The sequence below is a fragment of the Sphaerodactylus townsendi genome, linkage group LG03 (genome assembly GCF_021028975.2).
Source record: "Sphaerodactylus townsendi isolate TG3544 linkage group LG03, MPM_Stown_v2.3, whole genome shotgun sequence".
Lineage (NCBI taxonomy): Eukaryota > Metazoa > Chordata > Lepidosauria > Squamata > Sphaerodactylidae > Sphaerodactylus > Sphaerodactylus townsendi.
The window spans coordinates 64,723,418-64,748,097 of NC_059427.1; the positions used below are offsets into that span (position 1 = coordinate 64,723,418).

Genomic DNA, 24,680 nt, shown 5'->3' on the forward strand with positions numbered 1-24,680 from the left:
CACTAAAATAGATATGGTAATTGAATATTATCAAATATTCCATAAAGTAAACAATGCAATTGACTAACAAGCCTTTATTTTCTGTGTTTATGTCATTCTGTTATCATTGTTTAGGAAGGGCAGATTGCCCCAACAATCTGCAGCCATCAAGAATGAACACAGAAGCATAGTAGAAGTACCTCCTACTGGTCACCTGTGGTCATAAGTGCAGGGATCTCAAAATTGGAACACATAAGTGGTTATCGGTTCCAGAGTTAACCAAGAGGGGAAGACTGAGAATTAAAATGGCTCTGGAGCCTACATCAGATGAGTGGTTCATATAACTTTATGAGCCCAACAGCTCATTTTTGACCTGTCTTGATAACCCCACCAGTCAAGAGGGGGGGTGCTAAAGTGACTACAGCTGTTTCCACCACCTCATAGCACTTACTTCCTGCTTGTGAAGATAGCACTCCAGCAAAGTAGGCACCTCTGACCCTGCTGCCCTTCCTTACAAAGCTGCAGGAAGACAGCAGCCAGATAAAGAGAATGCTTTAAAAATATTCGGCCATTAAATCTTTCCTGGCCAGTCAAAGTGTCATCTCTAAAGTAAAGCAATTGTTACTTCCAAATATTAGGCTGATCACATTCTAAAAAAGAAATAAAGTCTCCAGTCTTTTTAAAGGCTTAGTGAAAACAGACAAATGACTAGATCCATTTTTTTCCAGGGAAGTACAAATATGCCTTTTCATTTGTTTTTGTATGAAGCCATTGGGAGCCTTTTACATCCTGACTATATTTGTTTCTGACATTTCCAGATTTATCTCCTTTAATGCTTTTTAATGTTGCATGCCTTTAATACAAAAGAGACTCAAAAATAATATGTTAATTTCAGTGAGGGAAAAAAACTTGGCACAAAGAAACAGAAAACAGAGCAAAAAGGAAGTGGCTTTTTAAAAAAGGATTTTCAAATCAAGATAGTGGGGGAGAGGCTGTAAAATGTGCCACATGATCCCACGTTTTTTCCACCATAGAATACAATTAGGGGGAAAGCTACGCTTGCTGAGTGTTCTCAAGAGTTCTCGTGGGGCGGAAGCAGCCTGCACCCTATCAAGCATTTATCTCATGCTACTTCACTATCCCTCTGTGCCATAAATAGTATCAAGTGCCTTTGAATGTCTGTTCCCCTTCAGAGACTAACAATGTCAAAAGACAACACATCCAGCAGAGTTAATTTTTTCAAATAAAAAGATGCTACTAAGCTCCTACTGAAATATCTGCTTGTGCAGCTGTTATGACTATGGCTGTGACCATGAAATTTCTGTGCCTAAAAGTTCTTTTTGAGTCTCCAGCAGGAAGCAGATGTTTCTAAACCAGGTAATGAAACACAATCAGATTAGCTGGCAGGAACTGGGTCAGCAAAACAGCCTGACTCACATACAAAATGCAAACTAATGTCCTCTGAGAAATGGAACTGTTATGTAAATAATGGATGTCGTGGGTACAATGTGGAAGAATGTACACATAACAAACAAAACGAAAAATTCTACTTTTAGTCTTATATCAAAAGAGTGGATTTCTCTGAGGGAAACAGCTGACTTCCCAGGAAAGTTGCATGATGAAAAGCTTGTTGGAATTACGCACATCAGCAACAAACCACCTTCTTGCACAAGTGGATGAGAACCAGCACAGTTCATATTGTGAAGACGGGGTCAGCATATGTTTTCCTGAATTATAATACATGAGAAAAAGATTGCAGGAAATAGAGAAAGACCAGGTAGACTGCACTTACGGCTACAGCTTTGTATAGCTGTTCATTACATTTGTGAGGCAGAATGGGGATTATTGATTGAGGAATCAAGATGCCATCCAATGTATGAATGATACCGTTCGATGCTAAAATATTTCTTTTGTTTATCGCAACACCAGAGTCACCCAATAGAAATCTTCCCTGTAGTAAAAGAAACAGTATTTCAGGATCTGGCTCATTCTTACCAGAAGTAAATGGCCAAAAAAACATACATTTGCATGTGTGCATGCACACTCACAAACACATACCCAAAGATCTAGTTACCTATTCAACAAAAAAGTTTTGGAAATCCACTTAATACTGAACAAAGTCATAAGAAGATCAATAGCTGGTACATTTCAATCTGCTTAAACATCTTGAAAAACAAAAATGTTATCAAATTGCAGTGAACTTATGGTGACCCTGTAGGGTTTACAAGGCAAGAGAGGCATTCCTTGGTGGTCTCCCATCCAATTACTAACCAGGGCCCACCCAGCTTAACTTCTGAGATCTGATGAGATCAGGCTAGCCTGGGTCATCCAGGTCAGGATGAAATCTGACACAGGTTCAGTCAAAACCACAAACTTTTATCTACATTTCCTGTAGTTAATTTCGATTAGTTGGGTGACTAGGTTCAGGCACTTACATCCTCAGTGATATTGACCGTCAATATCTGATTCGCCATGGTCATAATATTTGGCATCACTGTTAGCCTCTCCACGGTCACCTGGAAAATATAAAGTGTATTTTACTTGTACAGTCAGGGTCCTGAAGCTTGAGCTAGCGTTCTCTGATCACTGGATATTTTCATTTATGCCACCACTATGCTTGCATTTCTGAAGTGAGGAAGGCCTTCTGCTCCACTCATTAATTGTGCCTCAGGGTAAAAGCAAGATCGGAACAAGAAGTTGAGAGGACTTGTCAAGTCATGTTGGTATTGCTTCTCATCCACACCTCACTCTGCTCTGTTTTCAGATCAGAAAAATTATTCACATGAATTTCGTTCCTTTGAACAGACCTGTTGATTTTGATTAGGCTTGACACTGTACTATGCCAAATCTGAAAATTTGGCACAGATGTAGTTCAAGTGTCCCTGGCTACTGAATACCTCTGAAAATGGAGCACTTGTAAATCTCTCTATCATAGGGTGGGAGGAAAAGGGATGATAATAGTCACAGTGCCTGCGAAACAAAAGTAAACTGAATGGATATTCAGTTATTCAGATACAGCTTAAGAGATTATCATTACAAGAAAATTCTTAAAACATGGTATTTGTATATCTCTGTCATGAAATAGGGCATCAGGAATGAAGTACATCACTGATCAACTGAATCACCTAGACTGGACTCTGCAAGCAAATGGCTACTTCAGAAATCAGAAGGGCTATAAAACTGAGAGCAAAATGCAGGACTGGGGAAAAGCAGCCATCCACGGGAAAGGTATGTTTTACCAAACATCAGGAGGATCACTGATCAAATATGAAAACTAATGGAAAAATATAACCTTAAAATAGACTTCAGACCCACCAAAAAGACAGCAAATGCTACAGTCAGCAAAGGACAAGAGACACCTCCTTACCACCATAAGATTTTATCTCATACCATGCAGTAGTGGACAAGTATACAAAGAGACTATAAAATACAGCATTCAGAAAAGAATGAATGAACATGAAAGGCACTGCCAACCAATCCAACCTGAGAAATCAGCAGCAGCTGAGAATGCTTTAAACCAAACCAGTCATAGGATCTTGTTTGAAGACACAGCAATTCTTGACAATTCCAGTAGTTACTGTGACAGACTACACAGGGAAGCCATTAAAATCCACAAACACCAGGATAAAGAATACCTTTTCTTCTCTTAAAGCAACAAGTCTTAAATTGACTTTAAGGCAGCTTCACACACACACACCACGTGTGCACAATCAGACCAACTGTTACGTTATGGAACTCAGCATACCACAATTAAAAGTTGGCATCTAAATGTTAGGATTTCCTCCCATCCTTTTCAGCATTTTCCCCCAAAACCTGTTTTTCAATAAGCCCATAGAAAGGGAGATTAATAACAAAACACAAGGGCTTCACATAGAAAAAGAATTTCATCAAATTATCAAACCAACTATTTGCAAATCCAAACAGGCCTGTGACAGACAGATGACACATGAGTACCACTGCCTCTATCAATGCGGAACTCCACTGGACTTTAGCACTGAAAGCGATAATCTCCCTCTCACACACACTTCTTCTGTTCTTCCTCCCATTTTCTCTGACTGAGTGGATGCTCTGGGTTGGTATTGAGTAGGCATTGGGCAAGGATCGAGAGGCAATGAAAAGGAAAACGTTTCCTTTGACTGAGCTGGAGAAAGGGAAACATTCACCCAGAGACATATCTAGCATACATATGTATTCTGGCTACAAAGGAATACTCTTCTTTACATTGTTTTTTGAAATGACTTTAATTCTTTGTGTAATTTTTGCAGGTCATGCATCTGGCTTTTTAAGGCAATTCTCAGGCTCTGAAAATGAAATGCAAGCAGCTTTAAATTACCCCATGTTGCTCTGTTGTCATATATTGGTGTTAGCCCCCTACGGGAAGCTTAAGAATGGAAGGAATAGCAATAACTCATCCATTCATTGATTAACATTTGGCCAAAAGAATTCCATAAACTTGAAACTTACCACTGCTGCTGTGTAGATATGGTATTTCACAAGTTCCTGGAGCTTGTTTATTCCCTGATGCAAGAAACAACAATTTTATAGGCATTTTAAAAAATTACAATAAAGATGACTGAAAACGCACTTACAAATTATTCTTCAAATTGTGCTTTTGAAAACAGAATGTATTTGTCAAATACCAAGGGCTGGAAAATAGTTTACATAGATATGCCAAGAACAACTTTGCATCCTAACCATTTCCATTTCCAAGCTCTACTTACCAGGAAACCGACATTTGCACATTAGGCAGTCTTTTAAAAAAAACACACAAATGCTCTCAACAGACATTCTTTTCATACTATGGTTGTGTTTTTCAAGTCAGAATATCCAGGACGACCAGGGTAAAGGGTAAATAAGGAAGGTATAGGACATGCTAGAAAAGTAAAGAAAATATACTAGACACAGGAGAGCCACACTTTAAACACTGAAGACCCTTTTTATATACTTACAAGTATTTCTATATTACTACATGGGACAAACTTTCCCCTTTTCTCCAATTGTTTTTGTCCAGAAAGCTGTATTTGGAACTAGGTGCACACAGTACAAATGCAGATGTGTGGTACAAGTATAGTTCTCTATGGCTGATTCAGGCATAGCAACAAATCATGGACTATGATTACAAATAGCAGAGCTTGGAAGTATTCAGGCTGACTTACATTCTCCCTCTCTTCCTACCTTCCCCTCTTTACACAGAACTCAGAAACTCAAGACATTCCTGATTCTCAACAGTATAGTTCATGCCAAATCTCAAACTATGGCTTGGTTCTTATTAGGAACAACCCGTAGTAGGTGGGTGCATTTGGATGTTCCCAAATCAAAGATATACACAAAATTGACAGTTTCAAGCAGGCTCTAGAGTAACAAAAATTTACCACCTGGAATTTTGGGAGTGTTTTGAGGAGGCCAGGAGTGGGAAGGGAAACAGAGTAAGCTGACCCCAGGAAACTGCTGGAATTTTAGATGCCAGATCCACTCGATAGAAAATAATATCCATTTATTATTTAAAGGCATTGGGTACTTAAGGTACTAATTTGACTAACATTCTCCAGAAGCCATCAACCTTCCCCCACCATGTCCCTCTGAATTTATAAAGAACAGAAGGATCAAACCAGTCCCATATTTCCCTAGCCATCATTAGCCTTGCTGGCAGTTCTTGGCACGGGCATTAGAGGTGACAGAGCTTGCGCCAGCAATCAAAAAATGGTAGGCAGAGTCCTGTGAGGGCTGCTAACTCAAGCAACCAACTGTTTGCTGCAGCCAGCTTTCTCCCTCCCTCCCTCCCTCCCTCCTCACTCATGCTCCCTGGAAAGATGATGCATCCAAAATTGTTTTAATTGTTGGTGTTTTTTAAAGATGCTTTTTGGGGTGCCATAATTCTAGAACCTGAAAACTGTCCCCTAAAATGATAACAAAATCAAAACAGCCCCATGAAATTTCAACTTGACAAAAATCATGCCCTTAAAAAGCAAAACAGAATAAAATTTAAGTGATTTTTTAAAAGTACACTCCCCTAAACCATAGTGTTCAAACTCTGTTTTCATATCAGGGTATGCTGCTAGTGTTGAGAGCTCCAGTTAGGGAAATGCCTGGACATTTTGGGGGCGGAGCCTGGGGAGAGTGAGGTTTGGGGAGTTGAAGGACTTCAATGGGGTATAATGACATAAAGTCCACCATCCAAAGGAGCCACCTTGTCCAGTTAAATTGATCTGTCATCTGGGGATTAGTTATAATAGCAGGAGATCTGCATCTACCACCTGGAGGTTGGCAATCCTATCCGCTGCTATATCTGAAATCAGACCATGTGTCTCTAACCTAATGGCCAATTCACAAATTTCTTCACAGAATGGAGTATATGATTGCCTGCAGCATTCATGCAACCTTGACACTTGTGACCATCTACCTGTGCAGTAGTGCTGTGGAGGTGCCTGCTAAAACTAGCAGAGAAATTCCTTGTTTCTTGTCCAGGCAATCTAGACAGTATGGCAACAAATACCTCTTTGAATAAATGAACTATTTTTAGTAGACTTAATGAAGATAGTCTCACCTTAGTAAAGAGATAAATTAACCTTCCATCTCTTAATTTATCCACTGCCTCATTACTTGGTACAAACACAGTGAACGGTCCGGGACCATCCAGAAATGAAGGCAGGCCACAGTTCTGTAAATATGAAGCACAGATCATTCTTGTCTAAAATCATGATGGATTAACAAAATAAAAGACTTTGAATGTACATTATGGTGTACTTAGGTTGAATCCCCACTTCAGATTAAATGCAGATACAGCCAGGTTTCAAAAGAATTGGAACATTTTCATCACGGATTCTTCCTTCCCATTGCAGCATGTTTTTAGTGAAGACATCTATGTCTATCATGGATTCAAACAATGCTAGACTCCCCACAGACACGCGATCAGATTGGCAGGTTTATCCTCATTGGCAGTCGTGCTGTGTTGGGGTGGAGACTTTTTGTTTTGCAGAAAAACCATGCTAACGTGCTAAAGCGCGTACTCACAGTATCCCCGCCTATCTTGCTTTCTTCTGATTGGCTATCGTGTTGTGGCGGGAACTTAACTGCACCCTCGTCTTGTTTTCGGTGTGCAGTTTCGTGCCCGCATCCTTTCCCCATTTTAAAAGAAAAAAAAATTGCCACTAGCAAATAAGTTGCTACTCATGCACATGTTTCGGCGGTGCCGTTCTCTCGTGCACACGTTTCAACGTTAGCCTCAGCCGGCGAAATGGTGAAAAAAGGGCTGTGCGCTCATCGCACACAGCCCGCTGTGCTCTGATTGGCTGGAAGGTCCTGCATCATTCTGTACAGCGTGAAAATTGAATCCACATTCGACCCCAGATTCTCCCCTCCGATCTGGATTTGGCACATGTTTTTGGAAAAGGTGCACATACAAGCAGGTTCTGGAAAAACACATGATTAGGGGGAGAGGGAGCACCAGAACCGGGATGAACGTGTGTTCGGCCACCAGGCTGTGGGGAGTTTGTCTTGAAACCTGGATATTTCGCGTGAGTATCATACAATTAATCGGTAGTGGGGATTCCACCTTAGTGATACAGATATGCAATTATTCTTACCATACATTCTATACAATGTCTCCAGGGCTTCTGTGCTGAATTATGCCCTCATCACTGTCCTGAATAAGTTTTTTTGATAAAGAATTCTTTCAAAACTCTTTTGATTTTTAAAGGCAGCAAAATGTTGCGCCAACATTGCAGAATCCAATAGTGACTTTCAAGTTTTGCCCTCAAAATTCAAACTTTTGCTGTACCATGTCTGCCTCTTTTATAGACCAGCACTCTTAGAAGGTTCTCTTTCAAAATCTCATCTTCTCTGTATGAAAATGTACCATCTGCTTATTTGAAAATCTGCCCTCCTGGGTTAGGACCGGACGCCATCCACCTAACTATGAGTGGGTCGTTGTTGCTACTGATTTTATTGTATTTTATTGATTTTATTGGGGTTATTCAATTTGTTCTTTCTTTTTAGTTATAATTTATTGTTTTCCTGTTTGGCATGTACACTGCTCTGGCATGTACACCGCTGTAATTTACTGTTTCCCTATTTGGCATGTACACTGCTCTGAGCCCTTTGAGTGGTTTATCAAATCGAATATATAAATAAAATAAATAAATAAAAATAAAAACCTCAGGAAAAAACATTCATTTTGAAAGGTCATTTTAGAAAACACATTCCAAAAAGTTTACGCACACTGTGAGGAAGAAGTAATTGAATCCTGTTGCCTTAAAAGTATTATTAGAAAACTTTCTACAACTCTCCCTCAGGAGATTTATTAAGTCTTTCTACTTAGTCTTCTTCCTCCTCATTCAGAGTAAGTCTCTGAATTCTAGCACCAGAGAGCAACATCAGGGGAAGGCCGCTGATGCCCTTTTTGACTTCCACAGTACAAAACAAGATGCTAGACTAGATGGACCACTGGGTTGATCCAGCAGGGCTCTTCTTACATTCTTAAGAGTAACTAACTGCATGAGGTCTGCTTCATCGCTTGTGGTCTCCATTGATATTGCATTCTTGCTGAAATACTAGTGTATCCCCCTGTGGAAGTTTTGTGTGAAACATTAAGAAAATATTTTTACTTATGCAATAAAACTCTTCCTCCAACACTCTTATTCCAACCATCCGGGCCCTGCAGGACTTGGAACAATTCCACAGGGCCTGCGAGATGGAGTTGTCCCGCTGGGCTTTTGGAGAGGTCAGCTGTTGAGGGTGTCATTCCCTATATTTCATACTCTATCTGATATTCCATCTAGTTGTATATTTACTGTTTTGACTGCCCTCGGTGTGTTACTGTTTGTTGTTGTCATGTAATCAAGTTCTATGGACTTAGGGTTGGATACTGTTTCATGGTTTTAGCTGGAAATTTTAATGGTTATGTTTAATTGGTTTGTACACCGCCCAGAGCCCTTCAGGGGTGGGTGGTATATTAAATTTGACAAACAAATAAATAAAGAATAAATAAATAAAATATCCTTCTTCATTTGAACCAGCAGCTCTTTTGGCTATTTTTTCCTCCACTTTTTGGTTCAGCTTTTGTTTTTTTCACAGGTAATTTGATTTGTTTTAAATAGGTAATGTTTAAATAGAAAAAACAGTGTACAACAACCACCATCAACATTCCTTGTAGAATGCCATAATACTAAGCAGTTATCCACCAAGACCAGAGAAGAAACATCCTTACTTCTAAGATGGTTTCAAATCGGCTGGCAATTTCCAGAGAAGCAAGAATCTCTCCAATTGTTTTCTGAAAAAGAGACAAAGTAGAATGAGATATTGATCATTTGCAGGTAGAATCCGATTTAAATGCTAGCAATATACCATTACAATGTTGTTTGTATGCATCTAAACAAGCATGCACAAGTGACCAGCAGTCAGTGTGCGTAGTAGTTTTGGGTTAAAATCTAGGAGAGTGGATTCAAACCCCCACATAAGTATTAGAGACCGTTTTTGCATGCTGGAGTTACTCCTGATTTTCTTGGGAGTCAATCCACAAGTATTGTAAGTGGATTGGACAGGATGCTTCCACACATCTGTCCCCAGATACATTTTTCCTGCTGTGGAGTGAGTTTATATTCTTTCACACATGACTTAAATAATGAGGATGTTCTAGGGAAGGTGCTATCATAATCAGTGCCATTATTGGTGGCATCAGAGCCCTCCTCCAGTTTTTTTTAAAAACAGCCCTAAAATAGCAATTTTACTATCATTGTAGTGTTAGCAGATTCTCTGAATTCCCAGCTTCCATTTTTTTAAAAGCAGGTCTGTAGAGCCTTCCCTTGTGGTGACATAGAGAAAAAGGCATATTTGCACAAGGGAAGGGGATAGAGACCAGCACATAAAACCGCCCTGGTGAGGAAGCAGCCTTGGAACTATACTGGGGAGAAGTCTCAGTGTGGCCCTTAGCTGAAAGATATTTAACTAAAAGTGTTTGCTATCAAAAGCATTAGCTATCTTGCCCTCCCTTTTCCAAAAGGTAAATGAGCTCTCAACATACCTGAGAGTTTCCAAGGTTCTCCATTGAAGGTGTTTTCTTTAGAGCACTGACAATATGTATAATGCCATTAGAAGCTGGATAGTTGTAGTCTGTGATGGTATATAGTTCTTTTGGGTTATCTGAATAACTGTAGCTCTTACGAAGCTAAGAAAGGAATAGAGATTATTATAACAGTGAAAGCTTTAGCATGGCAGCAGCCCAGCTTAATTGACAGATTGGGACACTTGATCTCATTGGTAAAGTATCATTCATTCATTCATTCACTCACTCACTCACTCACTCACTCACTCACTCACTCACTCACTCACTCACTCACTCACTCACTCACTCACTCACTCACTCACTCACTCACTCACTCACTCACTCACTCATTCAATGGGACTCAGCAGGTTACACAGAGTAAATCCATACAATCATCAGGATGAGACATCCTGTAAACAATATGAGGAAACGAAAAATGTGGGACCACTAATGAACTGTGGGTTTTGCCTCAAGAAATATGAAACTGGAGATTTATTTAACAAGGAATCCATGATAAGGGAAATGGCAAGCTCTCTTCACCATAATGTATATTTAAAAAATTAGCAATATAAGATATAATCCCGTACCTCGTTAAACTCTTCTAAATCCATTGACTTCTGTGGATTTGGAAGGATATAATTTTGTTTAAGATCACACTGTAAGAGTGCATCTGGTAGCTGCTTTAGACTTAAGATAATGGCATCAAACTTTCAGGGTGGCTTCAGGAGACTTTCTTGATGAGACCACCCAAGTTTGGTGAAGTTTGGTTTGGGGGGGGGGTCCATTTTTTGGACCACAAAAAAGAGTGTCCTCATCTCCCATTGTTTCCAATGGTTTTCAATGGGAGATGGAGGCTACCCCTTTGAGGCTCCATATAATTGAACCCCCTGAACCAAACTTCACCAAACCTGGGTAGTCTCATCAAAAGAGCCTTCTGAAACCATCCTGAAAGTTTGCCACCTCTACCTTGAAAAATGTGCCCTTTACAGGAACCTCCCCAACCCCCCCCCCCCCAGATTCTCCCACTGAATTGACTTGGCTCCATTACTGTCAATGGGGAAATTTTGAGTGTATGCATTCAGGGAGCACATTTTTAAGGTAGAGGCACCAAACTTTCAGGGAGAGGTCCTTTTGGTAAGAGCAGCCAGGTTTGGTGAAGTTTGTTTCAGGGGATCCAATTTTATGGATCCCCTAAGGGGTATGCCACATCTCCTACTGCCCCCTGAAGCAAACTTCATTAAACCTTGGTGCTCTTACCAGAAGTGTTTCCTGAAGCCACCCTGAAAGTTTGGTGCTTCTACCTTGAAAAATGCACCCCCTATAGACACCCCCAGGAATTCCCCATTGGCTACAATGGAGCCAAGTCAAGATAAAAGAATCTGGCAGGCTCTTCAGCAGTTATATGGTGAGAAAATTTCCCATCATAGACTTGCATGTGTGGGCAAACAGTAACTTAAAACAGTAATTTCCCATCATAGACTTACATGGGGCTTGCTGTTGTGCTTCAAATTTGGATTGTGCTGGAGATTTTATAGGGGGCTCTTGTGGGAGTCTTGCTGTGGGTAGGGGCATCACATTTGCCACAGGGCTACTGGTGACTCTCCTCACTGGAACCAACCAACTTTGCTGAAGTTTGGTTGGTTGGGGACACAATTCTGTGAGCATCAAGATTTCCTTCACTTTGGTACCCAAAGCATTGGCCCCTTCCAACCAAACTTGCAAAGGGTATAGGGAATAGGGAAATAGTTTGAATGGAATCCTCAAGAAGCAGCAAAAAAATGGAACAAAATATCATGTGCTTGAGGAAAGTGAGCATCTTGTGGCCAAGGTACTGAAAAGGAATAGATAGGACTTTAGAATAGATGAAGAGAAGGCAAAAGAACAAGGGATTCAAAAAAGAAAGAAAGAACCAATAGCCCTATTGCCAGAAGTTCAATCAAGTTAAATATAACAATCAAATGATTTTACCTGGTCACTGAAGATCACTTGGTGTCCAGACAAAGTCCACAGGACCTTTGCTTTCATCATATCCTCTAGCAAATGTTGTCCAGGAATTATGTGCATTCTGCATAAATGGTGTGCAGATGTAGCCTTTGTGAAGATAAACACCAAAACCCAGAAGTGTTCACATGTATTCACAGCCTCTTTTGTAACAGCACTTGTAATTCCACAACACAGTTTCTTAGAAATAATATATCCTACTAGAGTCCAGGTTGTTAGCGACAACAAAAACAGAGATCTTTCCTCACTTAGAGATGTAATACTTTGTAGTCGAAGAGTATGTGTGGGAGGGCGACTCTCAGAAAACTGCACCTCCTGCTGTAGCTGGAGCTGGCCAAACAATCCAAGCTATCAATTTCTATTAGCAATATTATGATACATAACACTGCCTCAGTGAGGAATTTGCATGGGCACTTACATCAAAGTGCTGAGATCGATCAGGAAAACCAGGAGAGGATGGCACAAGAACTGTGAAAGGTCCATATTTTCCCAGCAATAGTGCACAACCTAAATCTGTTAAAAGACAAAGATATTTAAAAGCACATGTAATAGTCCTGCACATATTATAATATATGGGTGTGTTTAGTGGTGGTGGTGGTGGTGGTGGTGGTGGTGTTGGTGGGAATCAGAGGTGCTGCCCCAGCTCCCAACTGACATGTTTCGTTCAATGTTTGCATAACAGCCTGCACATGCACAGCTGATTCCCTCACCTGCTGAGAAAACTGTACATCTGAAGGCTCAACACAGACCACATGGATGTTAGGGATGTGGACAGTGTTTGTAATCCTCCCTTCCAGATACTCCTCCACAAGGTTGATCATGGACTTATTACTTTTCAGACTGTTTCTCCAAGTCACGTTACTCAAGTGACTGCTTGGTGTAGAACATGAGGAGGGTCCTGATAAACCGCAGGGATTCAGCAAACCCCCAACAGTCAGCAGAGGGCGTTTCCTCAGCTTGGATCCAGTTGGTAGCACAGTGGGCATGGCAGGAGCAACAAAATGCCATTTATTCTAGTCACTATGTCCCTAGAAAGGGTTAAATAGCAAGGCTTTTTTGCAGGGGTTTCACTGATATGCCAGTGCTCTTCCTGTTTTAAAAAAGTGCCAGTACTCACATATAAGATTGAGTAGACCTCCACCAATTTCTCCTCCCTCAGCAGATTCCCACTAGGCTATTCTTGAGGGTCACACTGTTTCTTTCTCTGGCTGAGCGGGGCTGGCTTGCGCTTAATGATCAAGACTTGGGAGACACTCCCCCCACCCCCAACATACACACCAAAGATGCCAGTATTCAGTACTGGTACTGTCACAAGAAAAGAAAAAAGTACCGGCTTTTCTCTTTCGCTCATTCACATGTCAGTTCTATGCTTTTATTAATCAAGGTACAAATATGGTGAAGCAAAGCTGGGAGAAATTTTAAATTTTGATTACTCTCTTGCATAACACTCTGCATTCCATATGCTTAAACAAATTCTAAAGGGAGTTACCAAACATTGACTTTGCGCTGGTTAGTCTCTGGCGAGTTCTTCCCCGCATATTCAGCTCAGCAATGTCATGAATAATAGCTTTGTAGCATGCCCTGCCGTCTCCAATCTCATCTTCGCTGCAGACACATCTGATCAATAACAGAACAAAACAATTTCTAAAAAAATATTGGTTTAACTTACCAATGGTGATAGCAACCAAGTCACAAAGATCTGAGGGCAAGTTTCATCTCTGGCAGAACCAAGTATACGCAGGGTATGGCATAAGGTAAATTAATAGAAAACTTGAGGTAACTGGATTTATAGTTCCTAGTACATTATGTACCATAAATATGCAGAAGGGGTGGGTGGCATCGGCATTAACCCCACCCATCCTCCCTCCTGCCCTCCCTCTATCATCTTATCCACCAAAAATACATTGGACATTAACAGTTCACCATATTTATTGATTTCTTTGCTTCATTTATAGTGTGCTCTGAAACTGAAGGCAGTCTACAAAATTTAAAACAGCATAATAAGCAATGCAATAAAACTGCCTAAAATTTCACAGAAATTAAAACCACAATCCTATTCACTTTATAAAAATATCCTCCGGAGTAATTCCATATTACATATTTAGTGGATAATAAAAGTGGGGGAGCCTTCCTGACCTCATAAGGCAGGTCATTCATTATACCAGGTGGGTGTCACAACAGAGAGTGCCAGGGTACAGGCACCTGTTGGTTAGAATGGATCACATTGGGATTCAGCATCAGAGATTCTTTTTTCATAAAAGTAGTCAGTGGTTGCTTATTGCATACAAGTGGCTGTACCTCATGGCTGAAAGTGAGGATAAACAAACAAACAAATAGTTAGCACTCAATAAGATTAGCAGTCCCAGAGTATATAACTTGTGAGTTTACTAAGTTTATAATATATACTTTTATTGGCTATCTTTTGGGAATATCTTTTGGGGCTATCTTTTGGGATAAGTATATATATTGTAAACTTAGTAAACTCCCAAGTCATACAGTCTAGGACTGCTAGCCTTATTGTGTGCAAATAATTGCTTGCTTGGTGACTTCAGCTGCACACACCCTTTCTATTGTACCCATTTTACATAGCTTACCTGGCAGTCCCATCAGGGCCTGTTTCACATTTTGCATTCTTTTCACAGCGGTACAGCCGACATCCACTGTTAGATGTGCAGCCCATTGCAGGATTTACACCAGTCATTCCTGGTTTACACACGCATATTGACTGAAGAAAGAAAAAACAGGTTACCTCTGTTGTGTGCTTCAGATAGTTTTGAGGAAGCATTTAACATGATTCAGCATCTCTTATTCTAATGCAGTTTATACATCTGCAGTAATTCCAAATGAGGCAGTTATTTGGGCAGTTAAAGGCTTCGCTGTTTACTCTACAACCTGGCTGGTGAGAGCTCATTCTTATGGTGGACCAGAGTATGGCATCTTTCTCCTCAGCCAAAGAGGCCAAAGACTCAGAGGAGGACGCAACTGAGTGCCTAATGCTGCCATAGAAGGAGGCAGGATCTGCTCTGATATGCAAGAAGAAGAAGAAGAAGAAGAAGAAGAAGAAGAAGAAGAAGAAGAAGAAGAAGAAGAAGAAGAAGAAGAAGAAGAAGTAGTAGTAGTAGTAGTAGTAGTAGTAGTAGTAGTAGTAGTAGTAGTTTGGATTTAAATCCCCCTTTCTCTCCTGCAGGAGACTCAAAGGGGCTTACAATCTCCTTGCCCTTCCCCACTCACAACAAACACCCTGTGAGGTAGGTGGGGCTGAGAGAGCTCCGAGAAGCTGTGACTAGCCCAAGGTCACCCAGCTGGTGTGTGTGGGAGTGTACAGGCTAATCTGAATTCCCCAGATAAGCCTCCACAGCTCAGGCGGCAGAGCTGGGAATCAAACCCGGTTCCTCCAGATTAGATACACGAGCTCTTAACCTCCTACACCACTGATGCAGAGCCCCAAGACTCTGAGTAAGTCCGTTCACCCTGGAATACTGCTCTGCCTTCTAATTTGGACTTGATCCTTGAACTCCCTGCTCCGGAGCCCAGTGCTGAATCAGAAGTCTCTCTTTCACTGACCCCTCATGCCTCTGTAAGCTGCAGAGGCAGAGCTATCAGGGGACAGGGGGGCGTGTTGCACTGGGGGCCCTGCCTCCCCTCCCGCCCCCCACACTTACCTTAGTGAAACAGTGCAGGCTGGAGAAGCAGCCTGTTCCCTTCAGGCTGAAAATGGCCAGGTGGGAACTACACTTCCCAGGAGACCTTGTGAGCCCCAGGGTCTCACGGGAAGTGTAGTTCCCACCAGGTCGTTTTCAGCCTGAAGGGGACAGGCTGCTTTTCCAAGTTGAATGAAGGTGGGGGGGAAGGGGGGGCGCCATGGAGTGGGGGTGGGGGCGGAAAACACAGAGTGCGCACTGGGCACACTCTGGCCCAGCTACGCCTCTGGTAAGCCATGAACCACCGCATCCTAATTACAGTACTTGTCACTATAACTGGGCATGGCCCTTTAACTGCTGGCAGGGGCCTGTAAATGGGAGGGGCCTGTATTTTTGAAAGATGCCGCAGGTCACCTTTAGCCAGTGGCTAAGCTACCATGGGACGGGGTGGGGTGGGGACAAATGCCTTAGTGGGCCCGTTTGGTCACATGGGGGGGCAGAAAATCATCCCCCACACACTGAAGCCTGCTGCGGGCCTGCCAGGCGCTCCTCCGCTATTTTGCCCCAGGAGCTATTTTCCCTTGCTACGTCTGTGCCTTTAGCCTAGAACAACATCCATGATTCTCCGTTGGCTCCAGCTGTTTTAACGGGACTCCTGGATCTCAGCCTGGAGCAAGACAGTTCTCTACCATGTTGCTCATTCTTCATTAGTGACAATTTCTTCAAACTTCATTAGGTTCTTAAAGTACTTTTACATAGCCAAATCCAGTTGCAGACACTCTATGTACTTTTAGGCATGCTTTTCAAAGGCAGATGAGTACTGAAATTTGATTAATAATCATGTTGAAACCATTAGCAAACCATTAGCAATTACATGATGTTGAATGTAATTGTTCATATAGTAGTGGCTTGTGGCTGATAATAAACCTCAATACTCATTTTCAAAGAAGTTATCAAAGTTATGCTTTATTTACTAATTTAAGAAGACATCCTAAGAAATGATAGAAAAGATTGTGAGTGAAATAGCTGCAAATTTCCCAAAGCACGGCACTGACAAAGATGTGCTTAGTTTGGTCTCTACCTTAATCCTATTTTATGCTAGACATTATCGGTGCCTACCTCCGAGCTTGGGGGAGTGGCACAGCCTTACACCGGCACATTTACATCCTCTGCCGCATAAGGAGCAGTCCCTCTGGTGCAGGAGGCAAGCACATTGATGTTTGGCCACCCCTCAAGTCCAGGGCAGTGAAACCCAGAAGTTACAGCTGTCACAGAGCTACAATGATGTCCAACAGGATGCCAGTACAGAGGGCAAGCCAGGGCATTCCTGGGGGTGGAGTCAATGTTAGTCAGCTTCCACCTGGGATTTAAGGCTGGGAATGCGGCACTCGACCTCTTGGACTTTCACCACCCAAGTTCGTTTAGCTCTGTGGAGGGCTTTCCAGTTGCAGGGTTTTTTTGCCAGTTTTCCCTGCCTCCCTGCACAGCTGGAAAGTCCTCCAAAGGTGGTGGGGCGGCACAGCAGTGGCACAGTCCCCAGCCACCTTAGGCTTTGGATGGGACTGTAAATAAATCCATAGAAGTAGAACTGTAAAATACGGAGTATCTGAAAAATAGTGTACTAGGTATCTTACAGTCAGTTTTAACGGGATAGCAACACTGAATTGTCTGCTTTGAAACATGAATTACAGGGAATCTGTATGATATCCATCAGCTTACCTTTCCTGGACTTAAGAACTTACAGTAGGTGCTATTTTCTGGGCAATCTCCATTATTATTGACACAGGGGTTTATGGGTTGGCATATTCTCCCATCTCCTTGGTACCCATATTGGCAGGTACATTCATACTTAGCTGCCCCAAGAGTCTTGCAAACAGCAAATGAAGAGCATGGAGAGGACCTGCAAGGATCTTGAACTGGAAATAATGGAAAATGAGAAACCTCTAATCAAGTCAAAAGTTTCCTACCAGAACTTAGAAGTTTTGCAGGAATGTTGCTGTCATGCCCCCACAGAAGCCTTTATCATTTTCATTGTTAAGTATCAGTTTCCCATAGCTAGCATGGGTTTAGTCCTCTGTATAGTTTCCAAAGGTAGGGAATTTTAGTTAGCCCTGTCCCTGTAAGAAGTTTCCCAAGAGGCAGTCTTTTTAAATTACCCAGTAATCACCTTGTTCAGTCAGTTCAGTACAGGTGCCTAAGGAGTCAGGAGGCAGCAGTATTTTGTCACGTCAAAGGTGTACAGAGAGCACAAAGTTGAGGTTTACAGAGAATAGTAAAGACTCAAGCAACTTAAAGAAGTGGACTTTCCTGGAAGCAGTCAAAGAAAGAACAAAAGTGTACAGCTTCTACTGTCCAGTCAAGCAAGTACTTTATTTTAGGCAGACCCTGGGAGAAGTTAGGGTCTTCATTCTTCTAAATATTAAACATTTTGTTTGAACTGTTAAACCTTGCTTGTGACTCTCCCACTCTGTTCTGGCTGGGCACAGGGCACCAAAACAGTTTTGCTTGGGGAACAGAACAGTTGTCAACTAATGGAAGAAACAGAATTGGTTGTAGTTAATCTGGATGAACTTCAATGGCCAGAATCCAAGGCAAGATCCTAAATGAAATTTCCTCAGCAATTATAGCACTACATGAAAAGGGGGGGGGGGGAAGGGAAGGTTCCTAAGCCATTCTAGTATCAGCAAGTGCCCAGTCTTAGCACTACAATCTCCATTATGGTGGGTCTGACCCATAATATTTGTACCTCTCTCAGTAGTCCCCACAATACTTCTGTGCTTGACACTGTTTACATCTGATATTTTCAGAATGCTTGATCTAGAAACATTCTATTTGTACTTTATTGATTGGTACTGGGGTGCATCAAAAGATTGAACTGCACTTGGTATTCTTGCAAGACATTTTTTCTTTATACTACAAGTATTAATGCATTACTTTCACTTGGAATTCATTCAGTCTTCTGATGGTGAGTGTTTCCCCTTTGTGGAACACACAAGCAAAACTAAAAATGTTTCTGTTCATCTGAAACAAATCTTATGGACTTTCATTTGGTTTAGCCTACCTTTTTCACATATGTTTGTCTTGACTTTGGCCTGCTCGTTAGTCCTCACTTATGTCTAAGAAAGCGTGTTTAATGAAATCTTTGTGCATTGGGCCCATATATGTTGATAAACAAACCAGTGCATGGAACTATGAAAATTAGTTTTTAATTTTCTAAACGCAACTACAACATAGGGGCAGAGGTGCTAGGAAATCATGGAAGGATTAAGGTTCCTTTCATGTTGTGCTCAAATGGCTTAGCATTTTGCAGTTCCTGTGTTAATAATAACACAATGCCAGGGATTTCTGGATGATGCCGCCGATCTGGAACCTTATCAGTCTAGTTCTGGATCATTATTGATTTTGATAGCCTGTTGAAAGTACTGGCTACCTATTTGTCTTTCATCATGATTCAAAATGCCTATTTTGACCTCTAAGGCCCTTAGTGCCTGGGTTTTAGGTACATTAAAAAAAGCATTTTTCCTTAAGATCCTTTATACACAACAAGCTGCTTGTAGTGAGTCAGACCACTGGTCTATCAAGATTAGTCTATCAAGATTGGCAGCAGCTGTTCAGAGTCTTAGGCAGCATCCAGGGTCTTAGGCCACATGGCTTCACATCACCTAATACCTGATTCTATTAGTTGGAGATGAGCCATGGCCCCTCTCCAAGATACTACTATCGCCCCCTGTATTCAATCTAAGCCCCCCTTTTGACTGAAAATGGATTGGGGAAGACAAGGTGCAGGATTATTTTCAATGATAGTGATCTCACTTGCAGGCAGATTTCACCACTGCCTTCTGGGAAACAAATAAGCAGTTTTTATTTCAGCACATCTTCAGAAGACAAGGCAGTTTTATGCTCTTAATTGACCTGTATTATCATTTTACTGCCTACGTACAGGTTAATGGGATTTATTCAGTGGTCCTTTCTGCACAGCAGAAATAAAACATCCTTCAGACATTTTTAAAAGATTCATTTTGGCATTTTGTGTTCCCACCATGGGTGGACCTGGCAAAGGAACATGAGGTGTCACATGTCCCCAGGTGCCACCCATCTGATCATGGGGGGCGTGGCAAGCCGTGGGCTGGGCTGGAAGTCTGCCACAGGCCCATGGACCTGTGTGACTGCTGACTGGCCAGGCCAGGCCCGCCTTGTCCACCTGTCCATCCCTCCCACACCTGGCTGCGCTCCCTGGTCAGATGAGGCGTTCCGGCCACGCCTCTGCTTTGTCACCAGGTCTGGCCCCCTCCCCATTCTGGAGCCAGCGGGCAGCAGCTCAGTCACCCAGCAAAGTCAGGAATGGGCCTCTCTCCTCTGAGCTGGAGGAGGCAGCCTGGGTGAGAGAGAGGCCCCACCACCACCCAGCCAGAGGGAAGATGCTGGGGAGACCCGCCACCACCTGCAGACAAAACACAGGCCTGCTGCCACCCCTCTACTCCCTGGCCAGGGCTCAGCTGAGCGCAACCAGTCTGCTGGAGATGGGAGGTGGCACAGCATCCGCAGGTGCACATCTCCCTGGCAACGGAGGGCAGGAGTGTTGCCATGTGAGGGGAAGGGGCCCAGGGGCATGAGGTGGACTCCGAGCATGCTCTCCAGGCCCCGCAAGGAGGACTGGCATGCTGGAGTGGGTTATGGGCAGTAGCCCCTCCCCAGGCCTGCCTCCCTCCCAGCTGCTCTCTTGCAATGGGGGCACAATCCAGGAGGGGTGTGTGTGGAAAAATTAGGTTTTGCCATGGGTGCTATGCTCCCTTGATATGCCTCTGGTTCCCACAGTGCAGAGAACACAAGCATTGCCAGCCAAAACATTTTTCCCCTACCCGCTGGCTGATGGAGCTCTGCAAAGCTATGGCAATACAAATATGTGCATGCTGCAGTTTCTCTAATAGTGATGTTATAACTTCGCAGACATACCCCTTAAAACAGTGGTGGCGAACCTTTGGCACTCCAGATGATATGGACTAAAATTCCCATCAATTGGCCATGCTGGCAGGGGCTGATGGGAATTGTAGTCCTTAACATCTGGAGTGCCAAAGGTTCGCCACCACGGCCTTAAAACAAAAAAAAGGAAAACCACACGTGCATGGGATCCTAGACATGGTGCACCTGATCGTGTCCTGAAGTCTGTGCCTTGAGAATTGTTAAGCAAGCTGCGTTAATGAGATACTAAATTATCCATTCGCAGAGGATTATTTACATCTACTGAAGAAGTAATCTATGAAAATACTTTGCTATTGAGAACAGTGTTATAGATAGAATGGCCTTCTGCTGAATACTTCGCATTCCAAAAGAAGAAGTACAGCATCACTCTAGTTCCCTACCATTACAGTCAAGACTGTTACTAAGGAAACTGTTTGACTCATACATGTGTTGTGTACTTTTGTATGGTGGAAGGTTTTGTGTTTACACTGTTCTAGATTAATAAGTCACCTTAATTACTTTTTCACCTTACTTTTTCACCTAAGTAAATAGTTTTGTTCAACACAGGTGTTGTATAGGTGTCAATTGTAGTGGCAGTAGGACTAGCAGTGTTTTCAGATTTATAATTGATATGGGAGCCCCCACCCCCACAGCGGGTTGCCAGTCCCTCGGGTATGCCTGGAGAATTCCCTCCCAGGAAGGCCCCACATGGACGGCTGCCTCCACGGCCTTCCCCAGTCCCAGATGTGAGTCTTCATGCCTTTCCCTGGCTCAGTCAGCTCAGGCAGGAGGGGAGTGCAGGGAGTGGGCTTGGCGTGGCTGGGTGGCCTGGCCCTCGGGCTCACGAGACAGGAGGAGGCAGCAGTGCGGCTGGGCACCTGGAGAGTCGAGCTGGTCTGTCCAGGGAGCCAGGCTGGGACAGTCCTGCCTCTGCAGACGAGAGAGTCAAGGTGGCTCCGAGGCTCCACCCTCTGTCACGGGAAGTGGTCCTGCCAACCATTGCCTCAGGAGGGCCGAAGGATGGCAAGGGACCACGGCTCAGGCACTGCACCCGGGTGCAAATCCCACCCCCGGCTCAGCCCTCAAGATGGTGGGGAGACGCTGAGGGCCCTCAGAGAAGCTGCTTCCACCGTCACTGTGGGGACTGAGCTCCGGAGGGCCCAAAGGCACAGCAGGGCCAGGGCTCGCTGCTAGCTCCGGGAAGGCCATGGGAATTCTGTGCTCTTGTGGGTGTGTGGCGTATGAGGGGTGTGGCCATGTAGGGGAGATTTTCCACCCACCCACATGATCATATGGCCTGCACCCGAGACATGTGACCCCACATGTTCCCTTGGTCGGTATGCCACTGGCTGTTTCCATTAGCAAATATTATGGAGGAGGGAAGCCTGAAGCTCCTCCTTCCTCATAATGTGTTCAGAGTAATGTGAAAGGACAGAGATTTTTTTAAAGGTTAGTCCCCATGTGAACAAATGATTGACAGTTGGGTCAAGTACTCAACTTGGTCACACATACCTTAGGGAAGACTCTTTATAGACCTACCTCACAGGCACAACATTTGAGGGGGGGGGGATTAGGCCATCCTGTAGGCCCTGGAACCAGATAACTAATAAACACAATTGACTTCCATATAATATTTGGATTGATATAATATTTGGATTGATATAATATTTGGATCCATATAATATTTGGATTGATATTTGGATTCCATATAATATTTGGGGAAATCTTTGTGCATGGATCCATGGTGGCCCTCAGAAGCACTACAAAGAGGGTTATAGTAAATCTTACAAAAATGCATTTGCACAAAGCTTTTTGAGGTTTCTAACGTTTTATACGAATGCTGGGCATTTTCTCTTACCTTGACAGCTCGTTCCAAATTTCTTATAGCCTGGTGAACATTCACAGCTTGCCTGCCCATCCTTCACCACACAATGGGATTTATCACCACAGAATACGCTTCTACAGAGAGGATCTTCTGAAATTTTAAAAGAGATTTTTAAAAAATCATACATGAGAATACAAATTATTTCCTGACTTATTCTGTGCATGCTGACTTATGTAAAAGACCAAATAAGGTCAGTGAGATTTATTTACAGGTAAGGGTTCATGGGATTCCAGTCGTTATAGGCATCTAGAAGACTGACTAGAACAGGGGTAGGGAACCTGCGGCTCTCCAGATGTTCAGGAACTACAATTCCCATCAGCCCCTACCAGCATGGCCAATTGGCCATGCTGACAGGAGTGGGCTGATAGGGTGGATTGTAGGCTTTCCTGAACATCTGGAGAGCCAAGAGGTCTCCCCAAACCCTGGACCCTGAACTAGGCTATGTCCAGCCCAGAGCTCCCCCCATTTAATTACCATATTTTAGGAAGAAGTACTGCCCCTCATTGACTTTTTCCCATTGCAGCTCTTTCCTTATAGACATGGGATTTTTAAAATAATGCTACATAGCACACAAACATTTATATATGCAATAACAAACACATTTGATGCAGTGTGTCCTGTGTGAGCAAGTGTGCTTTGAGAACATCTTTCATTGTCACACAGGGAAAACTTTATATTGTTGTGAAGATACTTGAGCCTCTGCGAGGGTCAAAAAATAACTACCTCATCCTCCAAAAGGAAATTCAAGGAGGAAATGAATAGTGTTATCTATGATAAGTGGAAGAACACATGCAAAATCAGCATGAAAATGTTTTCTAAACAGGAAATAATAATGGTGGAATGTTACCTAGCTTAACAGGGGGAAGGATTTCTTTTGGGGTTAGCAATGGGGAAGAATAGCTTGGTTTTGCAAATATGTTGGGGAAAAGAGCTTAGCTTGGTAGAGCAATGGGGAGAGCAACCAGGCTTTGGCAGGAGCTTTGGGGAGAAACAACCTCAATTTAGCAAATGTGAGAAGAGAAGGCTAGGTTGGGATCTTTGAGACTATGTATCTGGGGAAATATGGCATGAAGAATTCCACAGAATAACACGAGTCCAAATCAAGTTTAAAATGTTTATATAAATTTGGTTGATCAGAGCACACATACTGAAGTAAAGATATGGAGGCAACATACAGCTACAGTTTCTAGAGATATAAAAAGGTGGGAAAAATAGGTTTGGATGATAGAATGGGAAGTGGGAGACAGCAGGGTGATACGTTACCTAATGGTTCTAATGCAGCAGATGAAGGAGAAGGCAGGGACTCTATGCCAGCACAGAGATCCCGTAGAAGGACGATATCGTGTCTCACACCAACTTGACCAAGGGAGGTTCAGGTTAGAAATGAGCAATAAGCTTAAGGTGAGCAGGATTTTTATAGGGTGGATAACTGGTTTGGCGTGAAAAGAGACCCTTTGCATTAGGTTTTGTTTCTTGCATCTGTGCTGGGTTGCAGGGCTGAGCTAATTAGCAGCTCTATCTAATGTTCTAAACCATGGGGGTTGGTAGCCAATTGTTCTCTTGATTACATTAGAAGCACCTTGAATAGATGGCCAGCAGAGTAAGTATCTGGCTATTGTAATTTTGCAGAGGCAGCAAGATTAAATCAGGAATGGGAGCACTTAGGAAATTTTAGGAACAGCTGAAGGGGAGAAAGGTTGCATCTCAATTCAAGGCGCAGTGCACATTCACAACTATTAACTGTAGCTCTGACTTGGGTGTGGATATCAAGGAGCAAATGAGTAGATTAACTCTCTACTGACTGTTTGCCGTTTCTAGGCTTGCTCTTAGCCTGTTTCATCCTGCTCCACATCATATATAGCTGTTAGCATTAATATAAATCAGAAATATATCTCACATATATATTGTATCCATAAAAATCCCGGATTGAATGTGTGTTCTGAGATGTGGGGTGGAAGGGGAACATAACAGTGAGCAGTAGGATTCCAATGGCTGAAAAATATATCGTGAAATCTTGTTCGAAACATAATGTCACAAGAAAGTTAATAGTTTAATTATTTACCAACCTTCATAGGCCAAAATGAGGAGACATATTCTAACTATATGGTACTTCAAGAACAAATTACTAGAAACATGACAGTGCTAGACAGGGTAAGACTGAGTCAACTGTTGCTCA

The 24,680-nt window shown here is 42.7% G+C and overlaps 1 protein-coding gene across 5 annotated transcripts in view; it reads right to left on the reverse strand.

Moving 5' to 3' along the window:
* Window positions 1–24,680, reverse strand: part of STAB1 (stabilin 1) — a 127,254-nt gene that overhangs the window by 83,853 nt on the left and 18,721 nt on the right. For 2 of the 5 annotated variants that reach the window (XM_048491296.1, XM_048491298.1), the window contains exons 7-18: window positions 22,478–22,594; window positions 17,380–17,576; window positions 14,614–14,744; window positions 13,509–13,636; window positions 12,438–12,532; window positions 11,987–12,109; window positions 9,998–10,141; window positions 9,185–9,247; window positions 6,524–6,637; window positions 4,444–4,497; window positions 2,415–2,495; window positions 1,772–1,930 (exon numbers count right to left, since the gene is read on the reverse strand). In XM_048491296.1, the coding sequence (XP_048347253.1) occupies window positions 1,772–1,930; window positions 2,415–2,495; window positions 4,444–4,497; window positions 6,524–6,637; window positions 9,185–9,247; window positions 9,998–10,141; window positions 11,987–12,109; window positions 12,438–12,532; window positions 13,509–13,636; window positions 14,614–14,744; window positions 17,380–17,576; window positions 22,478–22,594 (1,406 nt within the window). The remainder of the gene's footprint in view (window positions 1–1,771; window positions 1,931–2,414; window positions 2,496–4,443; window positions 4,498–6,523; window positions 6,638–9,184; window positions 9,248–9,997; window positions 10,142–11,986; window positions 12,110–12,437; window positions 12,533–13,508; window positions 13,637–14,613; window positions 14,745–17,379; window positions 17,577–22,477; window positions 22,595–24,680) is intronic. The other 3 variants (XM_048491299.1, XM_048491300.1, XM_048491301.1) reach the window with 3 other exon arrangements.